Genomic DNA, 25,651 nt, shown 5'->3' with positions numbered 1-25,651 from the left:
TCTTTTGCTTACCATAATGTCCACTAGGTCATTTGCATTGTAGCTTATGTTATAGTCCCTTTTTAAAAAACATTTTTTAACATTTTGGCTGTGCTGAGTCTTTGTTGCAGCTGGCAAGCTTTATTTAGTTGCATCTCTCAGACTTGCTCTGGGGCATGTGGGATCTTAGATCCCTGACTGGGGATTGAACCCACATCTGCTGCATTACAAGGAAGATTCTTAACCACTAGACCACCAGGAAAGTCCCTTCTCTTCTTTTTAAATGCTGAATAATACTTTGTTATTGGTATATACCATATTTGGTTTACCTATTCTTTGGTAAATGGATAGTCAGGTTGCTTTCATGATTTAAATACTGTGAATAGAGCTGCTATGAACATGAGTGTACAGATATCTCTTCCAGGGTGTGGTTTCAATTCTTCTGGGTACATCCTCAGATAGAATTGCTGGATCATATGGTTCTAAGATTTTTATCTGCTTGTGATGGAGAGGATGTTCACATATTAAGGAATGGGGAAGTCATTTTGGCTCATCCATGGTTCAGCCTGAACAGTGTGTGAACGAAGACAGCCTGTCAGACCCTCAAAGCTCATCTGCTTTAACCATTGAGGTGAAGAAAATCTGTTTTGAAGATTAGAATGAGCAAATCTCTTCTCATGGTGTCCGTGTTAACACTCCCTGGAAGATAAGGTTCTCTTCCTAGACACCAGAGTCCTGCTATCTCACTGTCTATGTACTAAGTCTGTCTCTTTTGAAACCTTGAAGGAATACATCCTGTTGTGTTGATGTGTGAGCTTTGTTTGCATGAGGTGTAGGACTGTGCTGGAAACCATTCTTCAGCAGAGCAGTTCCTCAGAGCTCTCAGAGAGGCTGCCTCCCCAGCTATAGTTCTCAGTTCTGTTCAGTTCAGTCAATCAGTTGTGTCCAACTCTTTGCGACCCCATGAACGGCAGCACGCCAGGCCCCCCTGTCCATCACCAACTCCCGGAGTCCACTCAAATCCATGTCCATTGAGTCAGTGATGCCATCCAACCATCTCATCCTGTTGTTCCCTTCTCTTCCTGCCCTCAATCTTTCCCAGCATCAGGGTCTTTTCAAATGAGTCAGTTCTTCACATCAGGTGGCCAAAGTATTGGACATCAGCTTCAACATCAGTCCTTCCAATGAATATTCAGGACTGATGTCCTTTAGGATGGACTGGTTGGATCTCCTCGAAGTTCAAGGGACTCTCAAGAGTCCTCTCCAACATCACAGTTCAAAAGCATCAATTCTTCTGCGTTCAGCTTTCTTTATAGTCCAGCTCTCACATCCATACATGACCACTGGAAAAAACAGCCTTGACTAGACAGACCTTTGTTGACAAAGTAATGCCTCTGCTTTTCAATATGCTGTCTAGGTTGGTCATAACTTTCCTTCCAAGGAGTAAGCATCTTTTAATTTCATGGCTGCAATCACCATCTGCAATGATTTTGGAGGCAAGAAAAATAAAATCAGCCACTGTTTCCACTGTTTGCCCATCTATTTGCCATGAAGTGACGGGACTGGATGCCATGATCTTAGTTTTCTGAATGTTGAGCTTTAAGCCAAATTTTTAACTTTACTCTTTCACTTTCATCAAGAGGCTCTTTAGTTCTTTTTCACTTTCTGCCATAAGGTGGTGTCATCTGCATATCTGAGGTTATTAATATTTCTCCTAGCTGTCTTGATTCCAGCTGGTGCTTCCTCCAGCTCAGCGTTTCTCATGATGTACTCTGCATAGAAGTTGGATAAGCAGGATAACAACATACAGCCTTGATGTACTAATTTTCCTCTTTGGGACCAGTCTGTTGTTCCATGTCCAGTTCTATCTGTTGCTTCCTGACCTGCATACAGATTTCTCAAGAGGCAGGTCAGGTGGTCTGGTATTCCCATCTCTTTCAGAATTTTCCACAGTTTATTGTGATTCATACAGTCAAAGGCTTTGGCATAGTCAATAAAGCAGAAATAGATGTTTTTCTGGAGCTCTCTTGCTATTTTGATGATCCATCAGGTGTTGAAATTTGATCTCTGGTGCCTCTGCCTTTTCTAAAACCAGCTTGAACATCTGGAAGTTCATGGTTCATGTATTGCTGAAGCCAGGCTTGGAGAATTTTAAGCATTACTTTACTAGCATGTGAGATGAGTGCAATTGTGAGGTAGTTTGAGCATTCTTTGGCATTGCCTTCCTTTGGAATTGGAATGAGAACTGACCTTTTCCAGTCCTGTGGCTACTGCTGAGTTTTCCAAATTTGCTGGCATATTGAGTGTAGCACTTTCACAGCATCATCTTTCAGGATTTGAGATAGCTCAACTGGAATTCCATCACCTCCACTAGCTTTGTTCATAGTGATGCTTCCTAAGGCCCACTTGACTTCACATTCCAGGATGTCTGGCTCTAGGTGAGTGATCACACCATCGTGATTCTCTGGGTCATGAAGATCATTTTGGTACAGTTCTGTGTATTCTTGCCACCTCTTCTTCATATCTTCTGCTTCTGTTAGGTCCATATCATTTCTGTCCTTTATTCAGCCCATCTTTGCATGAAATGTTCCCTTGGTATCTCTCTTTTTCTTGAAGAGATCTCTAGTTTTCCCCATAGTATTGTTTTCCTCTATTTCTTTGCATTGATCACTGAGGAAGGCTTTCTTATCTCTCCTTGCTATTCTTTGGAACTCTGCATTCAAACGAGCATATGTTTCCTTTTCTCCCTTGCTTTTCACTTCCCTTCTTTTCACAACTATTTGTAAGGCCTCCTCAGACAGCCATTTTGCTTTGTTGCATTTCTTTTTCTTGGGGATGGTCTCCTATACAATATCATGAACCTTTGTCCATAGTTCATCAGGCACTCTGTCTGTCAGATCTAGTCCCTTAAATCTATTTCTCACTTCCACTGTATAATCATAAGGGATTTGATTTAGGTCATAACTGAATGGTGTAGTGGTTTTCTACGCTTTCTTCAATTTCAGTCTGAATTTGGCAATAAGGAGCTCATGATCTGAGCCACAGTCAGCTTCCGGTCTTGTTTTGCTGACTGTATAGAGCTTCTCCATCTTTGGTTGCAAAGAATATAATCAATCTGATTTCACTGTTTACCATCTGGTGATACCCATGTGTAGAGTCTTCACTTGTGTTGCTGGAAGAGGGTATTTGCTATGACCAGTGCGTTCTCTTGGCAGAACTCTATTAGCCTTTGCCCTGGTTCATTCTGTACTCCAAGGCCAAATTTGCCTGTTACTACAGATGTTTCTTGACTTCTTGCTTTTGTATTCCAGTCCCCTATAATTTAAAGGACATCTTTTTGGGGTGTTAATTCTAGAAGGTATCGTAGGTCTTTATAGAACTGTTCAACTTCAGCTTCTTCAGTGTTACTGGTCAGGGCATAGACTTCGATTACTGTGATATTGAATGGTTTGCCTTGGAAATGAACAGAGATCCTTCTGTCATTTTCGAGAGTGCATCCAAGTACTGCATTTCAGACTCTTTGGTTGACCATGATGGCTACTCCATTTCTTCTAAGGGATTCCTGCCCGCAGTAGTAGATATAATGGTCATCTGAGTTCAATTCACCCATTCCAGTCCATCTTAGTTCACTGATTCCTAGAATGTCGATGTTCACTCTTGTCATTTCCTGTTTGACCAGTTCCAATTTGTTTCATGGACCTAACATTCTCACCCCTTGAATCTTTGGTGGTCAACTTCAATTGGGGTACTGTTTTTTCATGGTGGAGTTATTTTCTGGGATTTTCTTTGTCTTTATTATCAATACACTTATTTCACTGATCTCACACTCTTTCTGTTCCCTCTTGTGGGGTAATTCTTTTTAATAATTTTAAATTAATTGATTAATTATTTCTGCCCTGGATCTTGGTTACTGCAGAGTCTTTCCCTGGTTGTGGTGCATGGGCTTCTCATTGCGGTGGCTTCTCTTGTTGCAGAGCACATGCTTCAGTAGTTGCGGCATGTGGGCTTAGTTGCCCTGTGGCATATGGGGTCCTCCCAGACCAGGACTGAACCCGGGTCCTCTGCCTTAGCAGGCGGATTCTTTACCACTGAACCACCAGGGAGGCCTTATGGGAGAATTCTTAAGCTTTTCTGTCTGGTCTGCCCTGACAACCCACCAGGCTGCCTCCAGGAAACCTGTCTCTGGATTTCCAGAAGGTAGCTCTAGAGCTCCAGTCTGCGGGTGCCCTCCTCCAGAGCAGGGGCTGGTTTTCTGAGCCCGCTCCTTTTCTACTCAAGTTCCCCTGAGCGCTGCAGAGGGAAGGTCACACAAGGAGGCCCCAGAGAGTGGGAGGAGGTGTGGGTCCAGCACGTGGGGCACTGAGGGAGATTCCTGGGTGTGGAACTCCCAGAGGCATGCGATTGGACTCCTTGAGAAAAGCAATCCCTTTCATGCCCTTTGACATGTTTATCTGTGTCTTTCCAAATATTTTTCCTCTCCCTCCTCGTGGAGGTCCTGACTCAGGTCTCTGGTGCTGCTGTGGATGTCCTTCTCAGGTGTCCCCTGCGATGTCCTGCAGAACTACGGTAGCTGAGCACTCACTCATCAGTCCCCTTTTCTGTGGGGGGATGTTTCCTTGCATGGGGGAGGGGAAAGATTCTCTCACCTCCAACTTTGCTTTGACCAGAGTTGTTTTTATTTTTTTGGAGTGCCAGAAGCTCTCTGCAGGAAAGCTGACCTTCTGCAAGTTCTCTCTCACACATGAGAATCTGCCCGGGTCAGAACCCGTGTCTCCTGCTTTGGCAGGCAGAGTTACCACTGAGCCACCAAAGGCACCCCAAATGAAATATTTTTTGACTTCTAGCTATTCTGGGGGTTTTTCAGAGAGCTCCTAAAACATCTCAAGGAATGATACTGACCTCATTACAATTAGGCATACTGGCACATATAATTACATGGGTACCATCAGCAGATCCCGTGGAAGAGTGCAGGGCAACCCACTCCAGTGTTCTTGCCAGGAGAATCCCATGGACAGAGGAGCCTGTTGGGCTATAGTCTGTTGGGTCTTAGAGTTGGACATGACTGAAGTGACTAAGCACCTACGTGTTGTCAAATAAGTGATGACAAAACTTCTTAGGTTATATTGGAAGGATAAATGTTATTAATATGTGGTCTAAAAATTATATGAAAATCCTAAAAATTTGATATGTCCTGGTAGATTATTAGTCACAATTCAGGATATTATCTTAAAAATCTGGATGTTACAGAAATAACCAAAATTCTCTTCTTTTTTCTTACTTTGATTGTTATTTAATTTTCCATCAACAGAGCCAAGCACCTCAGTTCTGAAATTCCCATGTTACATAGGTTATGTAAGGACTCATCCTGTGTCTTATTTCTCCACTTCTTTGCCAAGCCTTTAGAGGGTTAGAGGGAAGGTTAGGTGACGTGTCCAGGCTCACGTGGCCAGTAAAGTGGGGAGGCATGGGGTGGGGGGAGAGGAATGTGTAAAGCATGGAGGGTGTCCACATTGTACCCTTGTCCCTGGAAAGACAGCAGACCCTCAGTCATCTCCCAAACCCCTTCCTCACCTTCTTGCCCTGCTCACAACCATCACTGACTTCCTGCAATCTGTGGGAACCACCTATTTAAATAATACATTCATGGAATAACACAATCATTATATGCTCTTTCTCCTTCTGCCAACTGTTTTCCCCCCTCATCAATCCACACCAAGAATAATCATTTAAAAAATCTTTCTTTCCATGAGATGCCCACCTACATCAATCACTTCATGATTTTCATGTGAAAGTGAGATCAGATCAAGAGAAGAGTATCTCATCTCACAGAACCCTTCACCACCTTCTCCTCACCCCTCTTTTCTCTCCCCTTCTCCCCAACTCTTCTCTGCATTTTTTCTCTCCAGTGAAATGATCTAACCAGCACCAGCTATAGGCACTGCTGTTGTTTAGTCTCTAAGTCAACTCGGGCTCTTTTCAATCCCCTGGACTATAGCCCTCCAGGCTCCTCTGTCCATGGGATTTTCCAGGCAAGAACACTGGAAACAGTTGCTATCTCCTCCTCCAGAGGATCTTCCCAATCGAGGGGTTGAACGTGTCTCCTGCATTGGCAGGTGGATTCTTTACCCTGGAGCCACCAGGAAAGACCAGTCATAGATCAGACATGGCCTTAAAGTCTCATTTTCTGTTCCAAGTCATTTAACAAAATGTCATTTTTCCCAACAAATACTGTGGTCTCCGTTTGATAATTACTAATAAATAAAAAGTTCCCCATCTTGGGTCATGTAAAATATTACATGTACATATGATTCTTTCATTAAGTATTTCATCAAATATAACTGAGCATTTATTGTATTCCAGACACTGTTTTAGCTACTGGGAAGCAAATTGTGATCAAAAGTGTGAAGAAGTGAATGCATCTCCCTTTTTTCAAATTCATATGTTGAATTCCGGATCCCCAGGACTTCAGAATGTGGGTGTATTTTGTGGGGGGCCTTAAAGAGGTAATTAAGAATAATGAGGTCATGAGGATGGGCCCTAACGAAGTTTGACTATACCCATATGTCAAGAGGCTATTAAAATGTGGAGAAGATACACAGACACCAAGAGGTGACAGATATAGCAAATAGCATTACAGGACAACTAGATACATTGATTTTAGATCAACAGTGAACCTTAATACATATACTTTAATACACATATTACATATACATCTTTTGTGCACATTAGCTATACATCTTTCAATATACACATACACCTGTACAAGCAGATATCATTTTATTGTGCTTTGCATATGCTGCAGTTTTTGCAAACTGAGGGTTTGTGGCAACTCTGGGTTGTCAGATGACAGCTAGCATTTTTCAGCAACAAAGTACTTTTAAGTTAAAGTATGTACATTTTTTAGACAGAATATATAGCGCACTGAATAGACTGCAGTGTAGTGTGAACATAAGTTTATATGCACTCAGTTCAGTTCAGTCACTCAGTTGTTGCCGGGGTCCAGCCCCGGTGGATCCAGGGAATTCAAAGGGTGGACGGCGTTGGCGTGGAAAGACTTGTTTATTTATTAATATAAGATTAGATTAAGAAACTGTAGTGCAGTAGGAAGATTAAGTGGAGAAAGAGGGCTGAATAGCTTGGTTTACGCGGAAGACCAATAAAATTCCAGACAAGGAATTTGCACCATCTACGTTGGGCCACCGGTGCCCGCTTGAATATCTAAGGGTGCCTCGCCTTAAGCTCCCTTTCTCGCGGATCTTAATAACCAGGGCAAATAAGTAGACCTGGCGAGCCTCCGCGCCCCAGATGGAAATTCAGCCTGAAATTAAAGTAAAGAGCAGAGGGAAGAAAAGGGAGAGAAAAAGAGAGAGAGAGAGACACGGGGGGAGCCAGATTCCCAAGAAACCAGGCCGAGACTAGTCCGAGAAACTGGTCTGAGAATCTGGTCCGAGAATCTGGTCCCGTCCTTTATTGTTCAGAAGGCCTTTTATACTTTTGATAAAACATGGAGATCAATGGGTAACACAAAGTTATGCAGCGTTAGCAGTCCAGACTCTTATCAAAACCAGGCTTTTCTCTCTGCATACCTAATTGTATACACAAGTCTTAGGTAATTTACATCATCTTCCAACCAAAAGGGCCAATTAACATTTTACAGCCTTTTTTCTGATAAGGGTTTGTCAACCACAAGACTTATTTGAGTTGATCTTCCCAAGGTCTGGTGCCACTCTCGGAAAGCACTAAAGAAAGTTACATTCTTAGACAGCAAGGATACAGCAACTTATAACAAGTAGAGGGAGTGCAGTGATTTACAGCAAAAGAGAAGCAATTAACTCAAAAGTCTAGTGTTGCTAACATCAAAACTACTATGTATCTTTTTCTACATCCTGCTTACATTAACATCCTTCCAGGTGCCTAAAAGATAAAGAATAAGGAGGTCTGGCAGCAATCCTTGAGTCAACAGTGAAAACCCTCTACCAATATAATTTTTAACTCTTTAGAAAAGGCTCTGTATCTTTAAGATGCTTTTAAGCTTTGTGCCTCCCGCGGTTGGGGGGCTGTAAGCAATTCACAAGCTGTAAGAGGTCTGGGGAACCTGTTAGGCAGGCTAGAGAGCTATCAGAGGGGTTTAACTGAAACATCCCTTTCAAATGCAGAAGACTAAAACCCTGAATTGACTTTTTCCCAGAGAATACCAGAAAAGCAGAAAAGCAGAGCACAAAAGCCGGCAGATTTTTGTTGGGGTACATGCTTAGGAATTTCCAGAGGGGTCCCTGAAGTCTGAGCACGCCTTGCGTATGTCAGCTTCCTTCCTCATGACCTTGTCACGGGCGGGATTCCTCACACTGGCTTCCGGCAAGTTGTGTCTGACTTTTTGCCGTCCCATGAACCACAGCAAGCCAGGCATCCTTGTCCATCACCAACTCCTGGAGTCCACCCAAACCCTGGTCCATTGAGTTGGTGAAATAAAAAAATTGTGACTCTCTTTATTACCAGTTCTCTTTACTATGGTAGTCTGGAATCAAACCAGGAATATCTCAGCAGCATGCCTGCAAGGTCCTGTTGTGGTTGTTCAGTTGTTAAGTCGTGTACAAATCTTTGTGACCCCTTGGAATGCAGCACACCAGGCTCCTCTATCCTCCACTATCTCCTGGAGATGTCCATTGAGTCAGTGATGCTATCTAAACGTTTCATCGTCTGTTCCCTCTTCTCCCCCTGCCCTCAGTCTTTCCCAGAATCAGGGTCTTTCCCATTGAGTCAGCTCTGCACGTAATGTGGCCAAAGTACTGGGGCTTCAACTTCAGCGTCAATCCTTCCAATAAATATTCAGGGTTGATTTTCTTTAGGGTTTTCTGGTTTGATTGCCTTGCAGTACAAGGGACTCTCAAGAGTCTTCCCAAGCACCACAGTTTTCAAAAGCATCAGTTCTTCAGTGTTCAGCCTTCTTTATGGCTGAACTCTCACATCTGTACATGACTACTGGAAAAACCATAACTTTGACTGGACAGACCTTTGTCAACAAAGTAATCTCTCTGCTTTTTAATATGCTGTCTAGGTTTGTCATAGGTTTCTTTTCAAGGAACAAGTGTTTTTTAATTTCACGGCTACAGCCATTGTCTGCAGTGATTTTGGAGCCGAAGGAAAGAAAATCTGTCAATGCTTCCACTTTTTCCTCTTTTATTTCCCAGGAAGTAATGGGACCAGATGCTATGATCTTAGTATTTTCAAATGTTGAGTGTTAAGCCAGGCTTTTCGCTCTCCTCCTTCACCTTCATCAAGAGGCTCTTTATTTCCTCTTCACTTTCTGTCATTAGGATGGTATCATCTTAGGTTGTTGATACTTCTCCTGGTAATCTTGATTCCAGCTTGTGATTCATCCAACCCAGCATTTTGCATGATGTACTCTGCATATAAGTTAAATAAGCGGGGAACAACATAGAGCCTTAACATACTCCCTTGCCAGTTTTGAACTACTCCACCATTCCATGTCCGATTCTAACTGTTTCCTATGACCTGCATACAGGTTTCTCAGGAGGCAGGTCAGATGGTCTGGTATTCCCATCTCCTTAAGGATATTCCACAGTTAGTTGAGATCCACACAGTCAAAGGTTTTGGCATAGTTAATGAAGCAGAAGTTGATGTTTTTCTGGACTTCCCTTGCTTTCTTTGTGATCCAACAAATGTAGGCAATTTGATCTCAAGTTCATCTACCTTTTCTAAGCCCAGCTTGTATCTGGAAGCTGTCAGTTCATGTACTGCCGAAGTCTAGCTTATGATTTTGAGCATTATCTTGCTAGACTGTGAAATGAGCACAGTTGTTTAGTAGTTTGAACATTCTTTGGCATTATCTTTCTTGGGATTGGAATGAAAACTGACCTTTTACTTCAACCTTATTGATGACCTTATATTTAAAGTGTAAATCTTACACAGTATATGATTACCTATGTTTCCTCCTCAAGTGGCCAGCTCTGTGCTCACGCTGGAGATGGGAACAGGAGTTGTTTCTCAGGTGCCGGGTTAACATTTTCTTTCTCCCGCTGGTTAGGTTGTTGTACTTTCTTTGTGAAAATTGGTCTTGGTACACACTTAAGAAGCATGTATTTTTTCTGTATGTACATCATGCTTCGAAAAGCTTACTTAAAAATTAGACAACATTAAAGTCACTTTGTCCTCTGGCAATAAAGACAGGTTGTAGATGCGTACACCTTCACACTCCATAGTGGCTGAAAGTGTTCATGTAGAAGAAGACACCTTCTATCATATAGGGATTCTACACAGCATCTATGACCTATGTTTAAGATGACTCAGGATTAGGGGTGTTTTTGTCAAGAGTCTGGGAGGTGGAAGCTGGTTGTTGTTGCTCATTGTTCTCCTCCAAGCTGTGTCGGATCCCATATCCAAAGTATATGAGAAATCCTAGTAAGGAAATGAGAAAACGAGAAGGATAAGTAAGACTTTTCCTGGTTACAAACATCCAATAGGCTTCCTAATATGGTGGCCAAGAAGTTTAGGGGAGCTCAGTTTGGGATCAGTCACTCAAGGGGTCTCTTTATGCCAGAAAGCCACTTACCAATCACATTCCAGATGCCAAATATGGCCCAGGTCCCAGAAGTTATCTGCATCATCAAGTAAATGTTCACGAAGATGCTGACCAGTGGGAGGACAGGCAGAGCAGGGACCTGTGGGCAGAGTCAGTCCATCCCTGAATGCGAGGCTCTACCCAACGTGGGCAGGAAGACCAGCCTTCAGCCTGTGTATCCAGTGCCTACTAGACTGTGCATGTAGAGCACTGAGTGGGGATCAGGGAAGAGTCCATTGGCTTTAGCAGTTCCCCTCACTCCCTGGATGCTTAGACCGGGAGGCCTGTTCACTCCAGGTGGACAGTTTGGGCACATAAGGGCACTTACCTTAAAATAAAGAGGAATGAGGCTCTGTGGCTGCCTCCAGATGATGACTGTGATCCCAGTGATGAGCAGCAGCAGCAGCACAGCCCCTGGTGTGTACCCGGAGTCTGCAGAGAACCCCTGACTGGACCACTGGACCAGGATCACGCTCAAGATTATCATCAGGAGAACTACAGGGGTCAAGGTGGAGGAGAACAGGTTCAACTTCAGAAGCTGAAGATGTCAAGACCTTGGGTCACACCTCTCCCCAGGCTGCCCACCTCAGTAAGGGCCCTCATGTCACCAAGACTCCTCAATGGACAAAATACACACTCCAACACCATACTGTCAATTTCAGAAAACGACCAAAGAGAAATCCCACTGCTCACCGAGTAGTGAGGCACATCTGTAGACAATCCGGCCAGATTTCCTAGTGGGGATGGTGCTGATAGGGAACCACAGACTCTTTAGAATGTTTGAGTTTCTTGCTTCAGGTTCAGAGTCCAACGGATGTTCATCAGGGACAGTCACCTCAATTTCCTCCTCTGTGTTCTCAGTCTTGCTTAAATTCTGGTTTGGCTGGTACCTGAATTAGAGGTTTTAAGGCAATATTAACAGCAGCTCCTACTCATCCAACATCACATAGCTTATTTCACAGCTGTCCTGTCTTAAGCAGAGCAAGACTTTTAGAAGATAGCTGAAGGCAGAAGACAGTTACCTCCCAACTAATCTCCAAGACTCCCTACGAAGGTGCAGTGAGGTCTCACCTGAGGACAAGAACAGAAAATGCCACCAGGGAGTAAATGAGCAGGGTCCCGACTGCCACGAGATCCACAAGATCTGTGAGCCTGAAGAGTAATGCCATGAGCCCTAGAATGAGGGCACAAACAAGGTGAGGAAGGGAGTGAGAAACAGCTGGAAATATGTAAGTTAAAGCGTGGGTTTCTTTTTTTTTTAACCTGTAAGATTTCCAGCAGACATAATGGCCACAACACGGATGCCTGTGCGGACATGGATCCGGGTAAGTACTCGGAAAAGGAGCCCGTCCTCTGCCATCGTGTAGATCAAAGGAGGCATTCTGAACATGGCACTATGGATTCTGATACAAAAGATGAAAACATTAAGGTCGTGTAGAAGCAGGACAGACTGGGGTCTAGCTCTCTTGCCGACTTGGGTAAGGTGTTCCCTGTCTTTTCTATCAATCCTAAGGGTTGGGAGATCTGAGCATCGACAGTAGACAGGGAGAAAACGATGACACTGACCTGGACATAAAATTGCAGAGGGTCCCAATAGTCAAGAAGTATTTGGCGGGGAGCCACCAACTATGGAGAATGATTTGTGGCAAAGGGTCGTGAGGCTGAATCTGGTGGTAGGGCACAACGAGGGTGAATGCCGCTGAGACACCAGAATAAGCCAAAAAGCAGATGAAGATCGTGATCACGATGCTCCAGGGGATGGAACGATGAGGGTTTAGAGCTTCTACCCCTGCAGAAAGGGAAGAAGTGTTGGGTCAGGAAAACACACTCGGGTGAAATCACAAAATCCCCTTCCTTTTTGCACTCCACAAGCAGGTTTCCACTAAGCCAGGGGCAGCCAGTCTGTTCCCAGACCCTGGATGGGACACACAGTTGCCATGTTACCTTTAGTGGCAATGCCATCAACACCAAAATAATAGTAGAAACATATAGCTGCTCCCTGGAGAATCCCTTCAAAGCCAAAAGGTGCAAACCCTCCAGAACCCAGGAGGCCCAAGCTATGGTGAGAGAAGGAAAGAGAAAAAATGTGGGTGAGGTGTGTTCTTCCATCTCTACTGAGCTTCTCCCTTGATACCTCAAGTCCTGGGCTCCAGGACTTGCTTCATCTGGATCCATCAGCTCAGATATCTTTAGTCCACACCATACCAGCTCTGCATGCCCGTCACCCATATATTATGGCCAATATTACCCTCCTAAGCCATAGATGTCTCTGGATCCAGATGTGTTCAGTTTGTAGTCTTGTTCTGTGAGCTTCCAGTTATGCAGATCTCCCTTAACGAAGCCAGTGATGATAATGAAAATGAGAACCAAAATATTTATTCCTATGGATATTTTGGTAACCAGGATTGACTCACGAGCTCCCAGAAGCAGTGGTCCTGTGGGAAAGAAGTAATATGAAACACTCAAATTATTGGTACATTTATAGATATAGAAAGCATGATGCACGGGTCATAGAAACACCATTTTCCAACCAAACAAGAGACAACTCCTCACATGGAAGTATCACCAGAAGGTCAATACTGAAATCAGATTGATTATATTCTTTGTAGCTGAAGATGGAGAAGCTCTATACAGTCAGCAAAAGCAAGATGTGGAGCTGACTGTGGCTTAGATCATCAGCTTCTTGTTGCAAAATTCAGGATTAAATGGAAAAAAGTAGGGAAAACCACTAGGCCATTCAGTTATGACCTAAATAAAATCCATTATGATTATACAGTGGAAGTGACAAATAGATTCAAAGGATTAGATCTGGTAGGAAGACTGCCTGAAGAACTATGGACAGAGGTTCCTAACATTGTACAGGAGGCAATGGCCAAAACCATCCCCAAGAAAAAGAAATGCAAGAAGGCAGAAAGTCTGTCTGATATACAGATGGCTAACAAACACAGGAAAAGATGCTCAACATCACTTATTATCAGGGAAATGCAAATCAAAACCACAATGAGGTACCATCTCACACCAGTTAGAATGGCTGCCATCAAAAAGTCTACAAACAATAAATACTGGGGAGGGTTGGAGAAAAGTCAATCCTCTTACACTGTTGGTGGGAATACAAACTAGTACAGCCACTTAAGGAGAACAGTGTGGAGATTTCTTAAAAAACTGGAAATAGATCTGCCATATGACCCAGTAATCCCACTGCTGGGCGTACATACCGAGGAAACCAGAATTGAAAGAGACATGTGTACCTGAATGTTCATCACAGCACTGTTTACAATAGCCAGGACATGGAAGCAACCTAGATGTCCATTGGCAGATGAAAGGATAAGAAATTTGTGGTACATATACACAATGGAATATTACTCAGCTATTAAAAAGAACACATTTGAGTCAGTTCTAATGAGGTATGAAAAGTGGAACCTATTATACAGAGTGAAGTAAGTCAGAAAGAAAAACACCAATTTAGAAAGAAAAGCACCAATTTAGAAAGATGGTAAGAACAACAAGACAGCAAAAGACAAGGCAGCAAAAGAGACACAGATGTAAAGAACAGACTTTTGGACTCTGTGGGAGAAGGCGAGGGTGGGATGATCTGAGAGGATAACATTGGAACATGTGTGTTACCATATGCGAAATAGATGACCAGTGCAAGTTTGATGCATGAAACAGGGCACTCAATGTTGACGCACTGGGACAGCCAAGAGGGATGGGCTGGGGAGGGCGGTGGGAGGGGGGTTTAGGGTGGGCAGACACATGTACACCCGTGGATGATTCATGTCAATGTATGGCAAAACCCACGTCAATATTGTAATTAACCTCCAATTAAAATAAATAAATTAATTTAAAAAAATGAGTGTCTGAGGAATCTTTACAAATAGCTGAGGGACGATGAGAAGTGAAAGGCAAAAGAGAAAGGAAGAGAAATACCCAACTGAATGTAGATTTCCAGAGAATAGCAGGGAGAGACAATAAAGCCATCTTAAGTGAACAATGCAAAGAAATAGAGGAAAACAATAGAATGGGGAAGACTAGAGGTCTCTTCAAGAAAACTGGAGATATTAAGGGGACACATTCATGAAAGGATGGGCACGATAAAGGACAGAAATGGTAAGGATGTAATAGAAGCAGAAGAGATTAAGAAGAGGTGGCAAGAATACCCAGAACTCTATGAAAAAGGTCATTAAGGCCCAGATAACCATGATGGTGTGATCATTCACTTAGAACCAGACATCCTAGAGTATGAAGTCAAGTGGCCCTTAGGAAGAATTACTACAAGCAAAGCTGGTGAAGGTGATGGAATTCCAGCTGAGCCATTTCAAATCCTAAAAGATGATGCTGTGAAAGTGCTGAATTCAATATGTCAGCAAATTTGGGAAACTCGGCAGTGGCTACAGGACTAGAAAAGATTAGTTTTTAATTTCAATCGCAAAGAAGGGCAATACCAAAGAATGTTCAAACCACCATACAATTGCACTCATTTCAGTGCTAGCAATATTATGCTCAAAATCCTTCAAATTAGGCTTCAGCAATATGTGAACTAAGAACTTTCAGATATACAGCTGAGTTAAAAATGCAAGTGAACCAGAGACCAAATTGCCAACATTCGTTGGATCATAGAGAAAGCAGGGGAATACCAGCAAATCATCTACTTTGCTTTATTGATTACACCAAAGCCTTTGAATGTGTGGATCACAACAAACTGTGGAAAATTCTTCAAGAGATGGGAATACCAGAGCACTCTACCTATATCCTGAGAAATATGTATGCAGGTCAACAAGCATCAGTTAGATCTGGACGTGAAACAATGGACTGGTTCCAAATTGGGAAAGGAGTATGTCAAGGCTGTGTATTGTTACCCTGCTTATTTAACTTATATGCAGAGTACATCATGTCAAATGCTGGGCTGGATGAAGCACAAGCTGGAATCAAGATTGCCAGAAGAAATATCAACAATCTCAGATATGCAGATGATACCACCCTAATGGCAGAAAGCAAAGAACTAAAGAGCCTCTTGATGAAAGTGAAAGAGGAGAGTGAAAAAGCTGGCTTAAACTCAACATGCAAAAAGCTAAAATCATAGCATCTAGTCCCATCACTTCCTGGTGAATAGAAGAGGAAAAAGTGGAGGTAGTGACAGATTTTCTTTTCTTTGGCTCCAAAATCACTGCAGACACTGATTGCAGCCATGAAATTGAAAGACACTTACTCCTTGGAAGGAAAACTATGACAAAACTAGATAGCATATTAAAAAGCAGAGACATCACTTTGCTGAGAAAGGTCTGTATACTCAAAGGTATAGTTTTTCCAATAGTCAGGTATGGATGTGAGATTTGGACCATAAGGAAGGCTGAGCACTGAACAATAGATGCTTTTGAGTTGTGCTGGAGATGACTCTTGAGATTTTACTGGGCAGAAAGGGGATCAAACCAGTCAATCCTAAAGGAAATCATCCCTGAATATTCATTGGAAGGACTGATGCTGAAGCTCCAGCACTTTGGCCACATGATGGGCAGAGCTGACTCATTGGAAAAGGTTCTGATGCTTGGTAAGATTGAAGGCAGGAGAAGAAGGTGACAGAGAATGATGTGGTTGGATAGTATCACTGACTCAATAGACATAAATTTGAGCAAACTCTAGATGATAGTGGAGGACAGAGGGGCCTGGCGTGCTGTAATCCATGGGGTTGCAAAGAGTTGGCTATGACTTAGTGACTGAACAACAATAGGAAGCAGAGAAATAGTTGCCCAGGGCTGGCGGTTGGCGGTGGTGGACAAACAGACAGTGCTCAGTGGGTAAAGGGTTTCCTTTTGAGGTGATGAATGTGTTTGGAACTAGATGGAAGTGATGGTTGCCCAGCATTACAGATATACTAAATGATTGTACAGTTTGAGATAGTTAATTATTATGGCCATCTTCTCAGAATACAAGTCTAACAAAGCAAGATGTTGTACACCTTAATCTTATACCATGCTGTATGTCAATTATACCTCACTGAAGCTGGGAAAAATAATAAAGTGGTTAATTTTATGCCATGGGAAAAAAAAGTGAATGTGAACTTCCTCTCAATTAAAAAAAAAACTTTAGTCTCAGTACACAGGACTTGTTGGTCTAAGTAAATGATTCTCAGCTGGGGTGTAATTTTGTTCCCCAAGGGACACAATTCCCAAACACCCAAGGCATCGGCACTATCTGGAGACACCCTGATTACCACAGTTTGGGGGAGTGGATGTCAAGATATGTAGTGAGCAAAGGTCAAGGATGATACTCAACACTTAAAAATGATTAAAAAAAACCAAAACCTAAAATTCACAGACAGCCCCTGCACACCAAAGAATGATAAGCCTAAATTTTCAATAGTGCCAAGACTGGAACACACTGGTTTATGTCTTAGCTTCTGTCTCTAAGCCCTTCTTTCTATTTCTAATCCCCCACCAGTCTGCCATGTTAAGCCTTTCCTACACCAGCTCCCTCTCCACACCCTGCTCTTCCCATCCTATCATTGAGCCCTGTCTCACCTGTCATCAGCAGTACCAGGCCCAGGGCAAAAAAGTCTGCATATGTGGCCAGGGAGTAAGGCAGGTGCAGAGAGAAATTTTCCTGTAATGCCTGAGAGATGTGATTCCCTATCAGGCTGTCAAAAATGTAACTCGACGCCCTGGCCAAGGCGGCAGTACCTGCAGAGGCAGAAGAAGGAGCATTCATTGACAAATAAAAATTGATGTGCCATAGGATCTAAAAACACAGATAAAATATCTGTATATACAAGAAGCCTATATATACACAAATACCAGTATATATAAATACCTGCTACAAAATATCAAAGAGTTTCTTTTCATGGATTGGGGAGAGTAGACCCAAATGATTCACCAAAATGTCAGGTGTTTTAATATATTAGGAGCAGATCAATGTTATACAAGAAAAGAAAACACATAAGTGGGAATGGGAGGGCTGGGATAGGCATGACATTTGAAATCAAGTGGTAAAGGAAAATCTCAGGAATGCAACAACTGAGCAAAAATTTCACTATGGTGAGGGGATGAGCCTGTGGGACACGCCTCCCTCTCACCCACTCCCTTTCCTTGTGGGTTCATGGTCCATCATTTAAGGACACAGGATAGAATCAAGTTAAATTCAGTTGTGGGGTCTTCCTGACACTATTATCAACTTCCCTCCACGAGGCCAAGAATGAAGTGCTCATGAATGAGTGAGAACCCAGTCCTCCAACATAGTTTCCCAGTCTTAAGCCCCACACCATTTGCTGGCCCATCGTCTCACCCGTAACTAAGGGAAGTATGGAGTTCCAGCCAATGACGAAGGCATAGAGTTGACCCATCGTGACATAGCTGTAGAGGTACGCAGAACCGGAGCATGGTACCCAGGCCCCAAATTCAGCATAGCAGAGTCCAGATAACACAGAAAACAGGGCAGCTACCAAGAACGAGATGATGGTTGCTGGTCCAGCTATGTACTTGGCCACTGCAGCAGCCAGAATGTACACGCCAGCTCTCAGCATCCTGCCCACACCCAGGACCACCAGGTTTAGGATGTTCAGATGAGCCACGGGTCTCGCAGACTCATCTATGGGCTCCAGCAGCTGTTTGCGGATGAGCTTCTGGCCAAAGTGGCGAACAAACTGACTCAACATCCTACAAGTAGTTGAGGAGGCTACAGTCTGCTGAGAAAAGAAGACAGAAAGCCGTTAAGAACGCCCATCTGCCCTTGGCACTGGGGGTCCGTTCTATGGAGTATGGAAGTGATGGGGAGCAGGTGGTTAAAGGACACATTGGGCAAACTCTCCATCTCTGAGATTTGGTTTCTACGATCTTAAAGAAGACTTCTAATTTGTCTCAAAGTTACTGGAAAGTTTGCCTGAAAAGAAGTGGGATGGAGTGGATTTTATCTCTCCAAATGTGCCCCTTTGACGGGTAAACTGTTTTGAGCTAAAGTTAATTAAGACCCATTAGACTCAGGAGAAGCTCTTTACCTCTCCCTTAACTGTTCAAAATAGTGCAGATGAGGGGACCTATGCCTGTGAAGAAGGCTGAGCGCTGAAGAATTGATGCTTTTGAACTGTGGTGTTAGAGAAGACTCTTGAGAGTCCCTTGGACTGCAAGGAGATCCAACCAGTCCATTCTGAAGGAGATCAGCCCTGGGATTTCTTTGGAAGGAATGATGCTAAAGCTGAGGCTCCAGTACTTTGGCCACCTCATGCGAAGAGTGGACTCATTGGAAAAGACTCTGATGCTGGGAGGGATTGGGGGCAGGAGGAGAAGGGGACGACCAAGGATGAGATGGCTGGATGGCATCACTGACTCGATGGACGTGAGTCTGAGTGAACTCCAGGAGTTGGTGATGGACAGGGAGGCATGGTGTGCTGTAATTCATAGGGTTGCAGAGGCGGACACGACTGAGCGACTGAACTGAACTGAACTGAACTGATGCCAGGAAGGGAGCTATTATCACAGAGAACTTTTAATCTCAGAAAGACTTACCTGCTTGGAGTGGGCAAACATTTGTTCACCAGGCTCTTGCTCTTCTCATCCTTCTGTGCATGGTCTTTCTCTCATTTGAAGGCCCAGATCCCCACCCCTTTCTCCTTAACTCAGGGGGTCACATAAGCCTCAATTGTCTGACAGTCTTTGAGCCTCAAACATTTTTATAGGGCTCCTGTACATATTAAATTAACTGTGTTCATCTGTCTAATGTCAACTGAATTGATAGCTCAGCTGAAGAACCTAGAAAGCCAAGTCTTCTGCCCCTACCGAAGCAAAAGCTTCCATCACAGAGCCTGGCACAATATAGGTGCTTAACTGGCGTAAACTGGATGGATAAGAATGCTGATTTTTTAATCGAAATCAACCAGCCCTGCTTGTCTGATTTTGCTAAAACTACATTTCATCTTTTTTCTCCTTTCCCCTGCATAACAGGGCAAATTATCATCATTATTCCCTCCCCTCTTTAATAGGGGTGAAGTGACTCTTTTAGGGGCTTGCTGAGCAGAGCACTCAGACTCTGCATTTTTCTTCACCAAGGATCCTGAAACCTGGACCCTTTCTGTTTCATTGTTTGCAGAGTGACATGGAATAAGAACTCTGCTCTGAGGCGGAATGAGATGAAATTCGAGGGGAGGCTCAGACTTGAGCCCAGCTCAGTCAAAGCATCAAACTACAGTGGCCTCCCAACAGCCTGGAGGGAGGGGGGACCAATGTTCATTCTGAGTGAGAAATGACAGGACTGTTTCCTGCTGCTTTGGGGCATGAAATGTCTTCTGCCTACACAGCTCTCCAGGGTTAGGATGACCCAGTGACTACCAGTTATTGTGAGGGGGGCTTCCACCCCTGATACTCCAAAGTCCAAGTTTAACATTTTGATTAAGAGCAAGCATTCTAAGAGCCAGGAAACTATGAATAGAACCTTGGTTCTGCACACACTGCAGCACTCTAGAACAAGTCATATGCTTCTCTGGACTGTGTTTTCTTCTTGCTCAAATGCTGCTGCTGAACCTTCTGCACTGTGAGTAGCAATGTAAAATGGGGCAGCAGCTCTGGATGCAGTATGGTGCTTCTTCAAAACTGAAAAATACATTTTCCCCATGATCCAGTCATGCCATGTTGGGTGTATAGCCCAAAGAATTGACAATAGGGTTCAAAGGCATATTTGTACACCTGTGTTCCTTAGCAGCATTATTCACAATAGCTGAAAGTTGGAAGCAACCCAGATGTCCATCCATGAAGGAATGGATTAACACAATGTGGTCTATACATACAGTGGAATATTATTCAGCCTTAAACAGATAGGAAATTCATTTTTTCAGATATACTTTCTAAAATTTATTTTTCATTGGCGGATGATTGCTTTGCACTGTTGTGTTGGTTTCTGCCATACATCAACATGAATCAGCCATAGGCATGCGTATGTCCCCTCCCTCTTGATCCCTCCCATCCCCCTACTCCATCCCACCCTTCTAGGTTGTCACAGAGCACCGGGTTGAGCTCCCTGCATTACATAGCAAATTCCTACTGGTGATCTCTTTTACATATGTTAGTATATATGTTTCAATGCCACTCTCTCAATTCATCCCACCTTCTCCCTCCCACTCTGGGTCCACAAGTCTGTTCTCTAAAAGAGACAGGAAATTCTGATGTATGCTATAATGTGGAGGAACACTGAGGACATTATGCTTAGTGACATAATCCAGTCACAAAAAAACATGCTATGATTCCATGTCTATGAAGTACTGAGAGGAGTCCACTTCTTAGAGACAAAGTAGAATGGTGGTTTACCAGGGGCTCCAATGAAGGGTAAAAAGGTTTATTGTTAACAGAGATGCAGTTTTAGTTTTCTTAGAAAAGAAGAGAAAAAAGATGTGAAAAGAGTTTTTAAGATTGGTAGCATGACAATATTAGTACACCTAACATCACTGAACTATGTAGTTAAAAATGGTTAAGATCGCAAATTTTAAGCTATATGTAATTTACCACCATATTTTAAAATTACTGCCAATAAGCAGAAATAGAGCCAACTTCACAGAGTTGCTGGGTTAGCAAACCAATGGTGACTTAATATAAATCACCACACAGCCCTTGTCTGAGGACACCAAAATCCATGGATTCTCAAGATCCTTACAGTCACTGGGGCATCCACAGAAGAGGAACCTGCAGAATCAGAGGGTCAGCACTACACAGGAGACTGACATCAGTGGTCCTCACACCATAAACACTTTTCCAGGGGAATTTTTGATACTGTTTGAGCACCAGTCAAAAAAAATGAGCCTTAGAATCTCCATGGTCTGATCCAACCCCCTGCATCACCACTTCCCACATAAACCTGACAACTCCCAGCTTCTGGTTTCATCTGGAAAATGGGTCTCTCCACCCTCAGTCAGGAGCCAGGCTGACCCTCTTCACTCGGGGATTGCAGAGGTCTCTTTGGGAGGATGAGAACTCAGCACCCAGTCTCCTACAGAAGAGGGTGACCCAAGACTTACTGGATCCTTGGAGCAGAGCCTGGAGCACTGGATCAGTCAGGGAGGCTGAGGTTAAGTCATGCAGGACTGGAGCTGAGACATCTCTAAGGACCAAAATGGGGAGTCCTGAGCACAGAAGATGGCCGTTACCCTCTGCGTTGTTAGGGTGGAGATGAAGCTGGGCGGGCCGGGAGCATCTGCCATGTAGCTATCAGCCTGGACCCTTCTGTGGTTAGTCTCAGGGAGTGGTTCTGAGATGATTTTTTTTTAAATTTTATGTTATTATTCATAACATAAAATTGACCATTTTAACTATCTTTAAGACTTCCCTGGCGGCTCAAACAGTAAAATGTCTGCCATGTTCAATCTTGGATCTGGAAAATCCCCTGGAAAAGAAAATGGCAACCCACTCCAGTACTCTTGCCCAGACGGAGGAGCCTAGTAGGCTACAGTCCATAGGGTCGCAAAGAGTTGAACATGACTAAGCGACTTCACTTTCACTTTCAATTGTCCATTTCAGTAGAATTAAATACGTTTGCATTTTTTGCAACCAAACTCCAGAACTTTTTTCTCCTTGCAAAATATCAACCCTGTACCCATTCAACAACAATCCTGCCTTTCTCCTTTCTGAGTTCCTGCCAATCTTTGTCCTACTTTCTCTAAATCTGAGCACACTAGGTGCCTCATTTCAGTGGAATCAAACATTATTTATCCCTTCCTGTCGGGCTTATTTTGCTTAGTAGAATCTGTACTAGATTCCTCTATGTTGTAGCATGGGTTATATTCCTCTCCTTTTTAATGCTGAATAATACTCTAGTATATGCACACACCACATGGACTTAGCGATTCTTTGATCAGCGGGTACTTGGTTGCTTTCCTGTTTTAGTTATTGTGAATAATGCTGCTGTGAACAAGGATGTAGAAATATCTCTTCAAGAGTGTGTTTTCAATTCTTCTGGGTATAGCCTCAAAGGTAGAATTGCTGGATCATAAGGTTCTAACAGTTTTATGTCCTGTGATGGAGAAGATGTTCACAAATTGAGGAATGGGGAAGTCATTTTGGCTTATCCATGGTTCAGGCTCCACTGTGTGTGAACTAAGACGGTCTGTCCAACTCTCACAGCACATCTTTAACCCTGAGGTAAAGAACATCTGTTTTGAAGATAAGAATGAATAACTCCCTTCTCATGGCATCCATGTTCACACTCCCTGGAAGATAAGGTTCCCTTCCCAGGCACCAGGGTCCTGCTGTCTCACTGTCTATGTATGAAGTCTGTTTCTTTGGAAACTTTAAGGAACACACCCTGTCATGTTGATGTGTGTGCTTTGTTTGGATGAGGTATAAGATCGTGCTTCAATCGAGCAGTTCCCCAGAGCTATCCGAGAGGGTGCCCCCAAGCTATAGCCCTCCATTTGGGTCAAATAAAACGTTCCCATTTCTCTTGTGTTTCTTGAATATTTCCCTGGACAGTTGAATTCATTGATCAGCAAAGACACTGAAGTAGAAAGAGTGTAAAACTAGGGGACCCAGCTCCCAACCCTCCTCCCTCCCAGTAATTAACTGATTTGTTTTTGGCTGCATTAGGTCTTTGTTGCTGAGCCCTGTCTTTCTCAGCTGCAGTGAGTGGGGCTGCTCTCTAGCTGTCGTGCACTCTGTAGTTGCATTGTGTGGGTTTATCACTGCAGGTGCTTTAGTCATAGACTGCCTTTACTTAATGCTAAGTCTTGTCTGATTCTTTCATGACCCCATGGACTGTAGCCCACCAGGCTCCAATGTCCATGAGATTCTCCAGGCAATAATGGAGTGGGTTGCCACTTCCCCCTCCAGGGGATCTTCCCAATCCATGGGTCAAACCCACATTTCTTGCATTGACAGGCAGATTCTTTACTGTTGAGCCACCAGGGAAGCCCAGTGATAGACATGGCAATAAAATCTAATTTTCCACTCCAAGTAGTTTAACAAGATTATTTTTCCCAATCAAATACTGTTGTCTCCCTTTAATAATTTTTGGTAAATAAAAAGTTCCCCATCTTGGGTTATGTAAATTATTACATGTATGTGTGGTTCTTTTGTTATGCAGCTCATGAAATATACCTGAGCACTTATTGTATTCCAGACACTGTTTTAGGTGCTACAAAGCCAATGGTAGTCAGAAGTGTGATGGGACTGAATGTATCTCCCCACTTTCAAATTCATATATTGAAGTACTAAACCCTAGGACCTTGGAATATAACTCTATTTGGTGGTGAGAGGGTAACAGGCAGGAAGGCCAGGGGTCTCCAAATGGAGGAAATAGGCTGAAAGTGTCAGACTTTTTTTTTCTCTCTCTCTTAAGTGACAGGAGGAAACAGACTATAAGTGTCAGATTTTTTCCCCCTTGTCTATACAAATTTAAAAGGATGTTTCTTTTAAAATTCTGTGTTGCCATGACAACACCTGGTTCCACCTGAACTTATCTTTTCTCAAACCTTTAGCTGAGGGATGCATTTTTTTTAATGGAAATGTTTTTCTTACACTATGTTAATAAACTATGTATTTACCTTAAACCTTGTCTTTCTTCAAGTCAGTTCCAGCTAAGACTCAGAACTGATAATGGCTCAGCAAACCAGTATGTTTTACTCATACAATTATTCTCCTCTGTTATGGAAAGTATATATTTGATTGGAAATCTTCAAGATTCATGTCAATCATTTTATGGCCAAGGATAACTGATATTGTGCCAATGTTATCTCAAAATGCATTTTGTGGATGAGGGGCCTGGTACCACTCTGAATTTTGAGACATTTTCTTTCTCTGATTAGCAGCCTGCTAGTAGCTATATAACTTCCTGCTAAAGACTAGGAGGGGGCACTCTTTCTGCCCCTTTCTGATGTCTATGTCAGAAGTTTTGTCTATTTCTTTTATACTTTAATAAAAGTTTATCACACAAAAGCTCTGAGCGATCAAGCCTTGTCTCTGGCCTGGGATGGAATTCCTCTCCTCCAGAGGCGAAGAACCCTGGCATCTTTCACGGTTCAGCAACAACCTTTCAGTGGTAGTGTTGCAGGAAGGGAGATTCCTTCCAGGGCCCAAAACTGGGCTCTTGTCTAACACGCGGGAAAGAATTGTCTGAGGAGACACGTGCTGACAAAGCAAGAGATTTTATTGGGAAGGGCACCTGGGTGGAGAGCAGTACGGTAAGGGAACCCAGGAGAACTGCTCTGCCGTGTGGCTCGCAGTCTTGGGTTTTATGGTGATGGGATTAGTTTCCGTGTGGTCTTTGGTCAATCATTTTAACTCAGAGTCTTTCCTGGTGGTGCACGCATCGCTCAGCCAATATGGATGCTAGTGAGAGGAATTCTGGGAAGTGGACAGACATGTGGTGTCTCCTTTGGACTTCTCCCGAACTCTTCTGGTTGGTGGTGGCTTATTAGTTCCATATTCTTTATCAGGATCTCCTGTCATAAAACAACTCATGCAAATGGTTACTATGGTGCCTGGCCAGGGTGGGCAGTTTCAATCAGTGTGCTTCCCCTAACAACTCCCCCCTGAGAGACTTCATACTCAAGATACTTCTTGGGAATTGAGGCGGAGGTTTCTTTCTTCTATATTTTCTTCTTACTGTGCATGGGTGTAGGCCTGCCTAGCAGAGCAGAAGTCTCTCTCCACCAGATCTAAGTCAAGGTATTTTTTGCCTGAAACCAGCATTCACCCTCGTAATAACAGCGATTTAGTGTGAAACTGTTGGCCACTCTCAGAGATAAAATAGACAGGGCCAAACAGGAGACTTAACAGGATGGTTATCTCTGGTCCCTGGAAACAGAAGGCAACATTTGGAGTGAGGGTTGCAGGGTTTGTGATCCTTTTTGATTGGTTGGTGGTGGGGCAACAGAGCTGTGTTCCAGGAATCTTGTGTTCAGTCTGAAGTTACCATCCTCCACCTGGGTGGGGGCTCCAGTTCTGTAGAAGAACTCAAAGACATTGCTATGCATATTTCTTTGAGTAGAAACCAGAACTCTGTCTGAAGGCTGTACCAATCTTTTATTGTTTCTCCTGTTTCTGTATCTGCTCCCTTCCCTAATTAGCAATTGTTTGGATCCATCTTTGAAACTCAGGGAATGTCAAGTAGGCTGAATGAAGCCTATAT

The 25,651-nt window shown here is 43.3% G+C and overlaps 1 protein-coding gene across 1 annotated transcript; it reads right to left on the bottom strand.

The window, feature by feature from the left end:
- Positions 1–10,289: 10,289 nt before the first annotated feature.
- On the bottom strand, positions 10,290–18,203 carry LOC138096388 (cationic amino acid transporter 3-like). Its single transcript, XM_068992564.1, is given in 12 exon segments — positions 10,290–10,331; positions 10,334–10,395; positions 10,550–10,658; positions 10,887–11,053; positions 11,252–11,448; positions 11,630–11,732; positions 11,822–11,961; positions 12,125–12,347; positions 12,503–12,615; positions 12,807–12,993; positions 17,074–17,232; positions 17,834–18,203. Coding segments are annotated over 12 exon segments (1,872 nt in total).
- Positions 18,204–25,651: the final 7,448 nt, after the last annotated feature.

This window comes from Capricornis sumatraensis, chromosome 20 (genome assembly GCF_032405125.1).
Source record: "Capricornis sumatraensis isolate serow.1 chromosome 20, serow.2, whole genome shotgun sequence".
NCBI lineage: Eukaryota > Metazoa > Chordata > Mammalia > Artiodactyla > Bovidae > Capricornis > Capricornis sumatraensis.
Note: the sequence above shows the minus strand (reverse complement) of the source record. Positions and strands in the feature narration are given on the sequence as shown.